Here is a 4,684-nt window from a genome sequence, read left to right as displayed (position 1 = left end):
GTTAGAGGAAAACCGGGAGAGAGAATTCTTCTGGAATTTGGGAGCACTGCTCCCAAACTCCTCTGCATCCCGCCGGGATGGAAGGACCCGCCTCGACGCTGTGCCTGAGGACTTGCTACATCAAACACTGCAAACCCCTGGGTGTTTCAGCAAACCCAGCCCAGCTGGGGCCATTCCCCCTCTGCAGGGGCTGCTCCCGCAGGATGGTGAAAGCAGAGCGGTCAAACAGTGTTAGCAAGGGTGCCTTGCCCATCATCCCAGAGTAYCCAGGCTTCCAGGATGTTAAGGTTTGTATGCCAAAATTCTCTTGGCAGGATATGGTGGCTGCTACCTATTCTTCTGCAGGATGAATGATTCCCTTATGTTCTGGAAAGGTGATGTTTGATATGATAATAAAGCCTGAGCTGTGGTTGGGTATAAAAAAAACTTGACTTGAAAGGGTTTTATTCTGCTAGGTTTTAAAGTTGATTATTATTTTTAGGTTGACTTTGTTTTTTAAACCATTTTTAAAAAGTTTGAGTTGGGAAGACTGCTTTGGTCAGGTTTTAGTGTTCTTCAATTACCAAACCCATTCCAAAAGCACAACCACTCCGGGCAGGRACATCAGATTTGCTGGGTCCCTTCCAGAATGAAGTGTGATGGAATAGTGGGAGATCAAAAACCTGATTGCTTTTCAGTTTACACGGCATGTCCAACCCACTATTTCTCATTTGGGCTCAATGTTTTTCATTCATTACGAGCAGGCAGCGCGCCAGAGGCTGATGATGGAGTGCCCTGCTGAGACATTGCTGGGCTCTCAAACCAGATTTGTGGCTGGACCCTTAGCGAGTACCCAGACTTAATTAGAGATTGTCAAAAACTGCCTGAGTGATGGCTTTTTTTTTGTATTCCAAAGGCATTGTCAGGCATAATAAATGATTGCAAAATGTTCCACGACCCCGCTGTGGCTGTCATCTACGCACAGTGTAGTCTGTCTTTTTATTGATTAGGAGCAGTAATATAAAACAGTTCTTCTCTCAAGCCTGACTGCTAAGGTTTTCAGGGAAAAAAACATGCTCTGGCCTAACTTGCTGTACAGAAACCAGCTCCTGGTAGCTTGAGACAGGCCAGGGTGTCTTGGAATACCTGAGAGAAAGGTGGAAAAGGCAGGGCAGTGGCTTTGGAAACCCAGGAGACATCAAGCTGTGGAAAAGCAATCTTCTACATGGTGAGTTTCTACCAAAACTTCCTCTCACRTTCAGTTAAAGGAGTCACAGCATGCATGTAACCCTGAAATCAACTTAAAGACACGCAAGGGTATCAATACTTTACTATTTATGTAACTTTCTTGACTATTTAAGTGACTTGAGTAATAATTTGGCTGGTTAGAAAGGAAAGGGGAATTCTGCAACGGGAAAGGGGGAGAAAAACTATGTATATCAATAATAATAATAATAATAATAATAATAATAATAATAATAATAATAATAATAATAATAATAATAATACAATGACCATCTCATCATCATCTTCATCGTTTTAGGATGTAGAATATCTTATATATCAACATATTGTATGTGAAAATTGCAATTCCTGTAAAACACAGTGCAGTTCAACACAGAGCTACCTGGGATTAAAGAAAGGGAGGAAAAAAGGATCTCTTAGTAGTRGGATCAAGTTTTGCCTCAGGAAACAGCAGCTACAGGCTAATGGGGTTTGARAGGGATAAACTCAAAGTTCTGTTAATACAGACAAGTGAGAAATTATTTCAAAAATTCAGGTTTTCACAGAGGCAACATGAAATTGTGGCAGCATTTCAGAGTTGGCTGGAGGTAAAAATGCTTAGCATTAACCTCAACCCCATGGACTTCTGCTCCTGAGAGGGAAACTMGTGGTCTTTCAGGAATTTGGATTAAGAAACTCAAACATTCTCTAACAGTTATTTATTGTATGGAACTACATACCTTAGCTCCTTTTTCTATTTAAACCAGCATATTTTAATTCAGATTTCCTTCTCCCTTCTGCCCCCAATCCCGCCTCTCCCTAAAACAGTTATCAAGACATTATTTGGGAAACCCAGCCTTCAACCAGATTTTCCAGGACCTGGAAAGAGGGAAGAGCTCCTCCCCACACCTCAATAATTTCCCGAGGAGAGCCTCAYTGGTCCAGTGCCTGGGCAGCTCCAGAGGCCACCAGAGCAGCACTGCTGGCTTCCAGGACAAACTCCTGCAGGAGTATTTCAACGAGAGGCTGATGGAGCTGGGCAGCTACGACAGCAAGAGGAGCAGCAGGAGATCCGAGGTGTTTGCAGAGAAGAGCCAGAGCGCATTCCTGACCCGCAGGAGCAGCTGTGGTGCCGTGCTGCTGATGGACCATCAGGGCCAGGAGCCCTGCAGCCCAGCTAGCCAGCACAGAGAGACAGGGAGCCAGGGCAAGGAGCCAAAGGAAACACAGAACATCCTAAAGRTCAGCACAGGGGACTTCTTGGACCTTCTGACAATGCACATCACTGCTCCTCTAGAGGCGTTTGTGCAAAAGAAGTGACGCTGGAGATGGTGGCTGATTTTTTGTGCAGTTCTAGAAGCCTGGGAGGATTATTCCTGTTCAGCACCATTCGGATTTTAGCTCATAAATGTCACTCCACTGTGAAAGGTGCTTGTTCTGCCATTGTTCTGGATTAACATTGCATCTATTTGTTTTTGATTATTTTCTCTGAAGAATCAGCGTGATTGAGCCATAGGTGTGGATTATAGCAGCGCTCTAAATATGTGCATGTGTTACTAGAATGCTGAAGTTGCCTTCAGAAAAGGTGATTAGCATCAGAGGAGCAGCTTGTTTCCTGCTGTGCAGTTTGTGTTAGTTAATCTGAAGGAAGATTGTTGCTTTCTGCCTCGTTATTTTGCTTGTTTAAAGCCTCTTGGTTTTATTGTGTCACTGCAGCCCGACTAATTTATGTTCTTGTTATGACTTATTTCTGACACAGATTGCAAATAGTCGATGAGAAATCACTGATTTTCAATCATTGCCACATGTAATCACCAGGTGGATCACTGCAACAGTTTGATGCACGAAGAAGCAAACACAGACATAAGATCCATTTTTAAATATGATGAGCTATTATGGTTTCATTTGCAGACTCAAAAACCCTTGACTCAAAAAGCACCACAAGGGCCAAGAGGAAAAAAAAATGACAGTTTTAAGTTAGAATGATGGAATTAAGTATGAAAGAAGGCTCCTTCCCTCTTTCCCACTGTAAATACAAGAACCACATAGTGAATTCCTAATGTAATCTGAACTTCAAACTGTTTATTGTATTTTAATGTTTATCATGGTCATGTAAGTATAAAATGTCAGCTGCAGCTGAATCTTTTTACTATKGGAAATGTCAGTGTTTAATTCCACGGTGAGTATCAGACCCAAAATGGGGCTTCCAGAAAGATCCATTACTGCCTGTGGTGTCGTCAGCAATAAAATCCTCATTACAGCTGTGGTTTGAATTGATGTTCCTCTCTCTCTCTGCTTTCAGACTTGTTTTGATGTGAGTTAAGTGAGCCATGCCCCTGGCCAAACCTAATCCCTCCCAGTGCCGTCTCCTCCCCATCATTTCTCCCTCCTTGTCCCTCCTGTTTTTTCAGCCCTGATGAAACTTGCCCCAGGTCACATTTTCCTTCTTCCCAACACCAATTTGCACATTTTTTTCTTCTGCACTCCCTCCTCAGCTCTCAGGGCTCGTGTTTGTGTCCTCCAGACCATGGAGATACGAGGAAAGGGGAAAGCAGATTAAGGAACTTCTCACAGCCCTCTGCCAGTTCCCTCAGGAAACAACCAAGAGTTTCCCCACCAAAAAAGGGAAGGGAAASATGTCAGACTCATTCCACGTCCTTTTCCCCATCCTGGGAACAAATTAAGGGAACTGAGATGGGATACTGAGAGCTCTCAGTCCTCTSTGTGTGAGAAAAACACGAAATACTCGGGCCAAAAGAATTTTTCAGAATTCCCATTTGCCTTCCTGTTGCAAATGCAGGGAGCAGCCAATTAGGTGAGATTCTCCCTGCGGGATTTTTTTTTTTTTTTTAAGATTTAAATGGAATTCTGAAACCTGTAACATCTTAGCAGATGCCATTGAAGGGATGCATCTGGATTTCATTGTGAGTTTGCCAGGGGTTCATTTCTCCTCTAGGAGTGAATGCATAATAATAACATAATAATAATAATGGTATTATGTGAGGGCATAACAATAACAGTGCACAAGGGGAAAGGAATTATTAATGGGACACAGGMAACCTGAATTCTTTCATTCCTTAAACATGTGGCTTTGCACACTTGGATGGGTCCTTTTGAAGTTTGRTTTTGCAAGTCATTTCCTATCTACAAAGTTTTCTGGAAGAGGCAAATTGCCTGCATTTTTGCTCCTGATATTTTAATGATTAATAATTTTATTGACACTGCAATAACCTCAGATTGGCATGTCTGGAGCATCTCTGCCATTTAAATTAACAGAGGTAAGTAGAGATTTGCACTGTTAAGGTGTGACTGACACCCTAATCCTATTCCTGACAGTGAAAGAAAACAAACTTCCCTTAAGAAAAAAATCAGCAGCAAGGAACAGTAATTAAAAATAAAACCAGAAAAACAGGTATTTTCTTCACTGGAGGAGCATTCAGGCATTGGAATGGGAGGGTGGTGGAGTCATCATCCCTGGAAC

General features: G+C 42.5%; 1 protein-coding gene across 1 annotated transcript; it reads left to right on the top strand.

Moving 5' to 3' along the window:
- Nucleotides 1-36: 36 nt before the first annotated feature.
- On the top strand, nt 37-3,458 carry LOC130581250 (uncharacterized). The gene is made up of 2 exons (XM_057379254.1): nt 37-287; nt 2,032-3,458. Exons 1-2 carry the CDS (start codon nt 78-80, stop codon nt 2,521-2,523), a joined length of 702 nt encoding a protein of 233 aa, XP_057235237.1. The 5' UTR covers nt 37-77; the 3' UTR covers nt 2,524-3,458.
- Nucleotides 3,459-4,684: the final 1,226 nt, after the last annotated feature.

Source organism: Malurus melanocephalus, unplaced genomic scaffold (assembly GCF_030028575.1).
Source record: "Malurus melanocephalus ecotype Western Australia unplaced genomic scaffold, MMel_1.1 scaffold_397, whole genome shotgun sequence".
Taxonomy (NCBI): Eukaryota; Metazoa; Chordata; class Aves; order Passeriformes; family Maluridae; genus Malurus; species Malurus melanocephalus.
The sequence above is the reverse complement of the archived record's forward strand: the minus strand, read 5'-3'. Positions and strand labels throughout refer to the sequence as shown.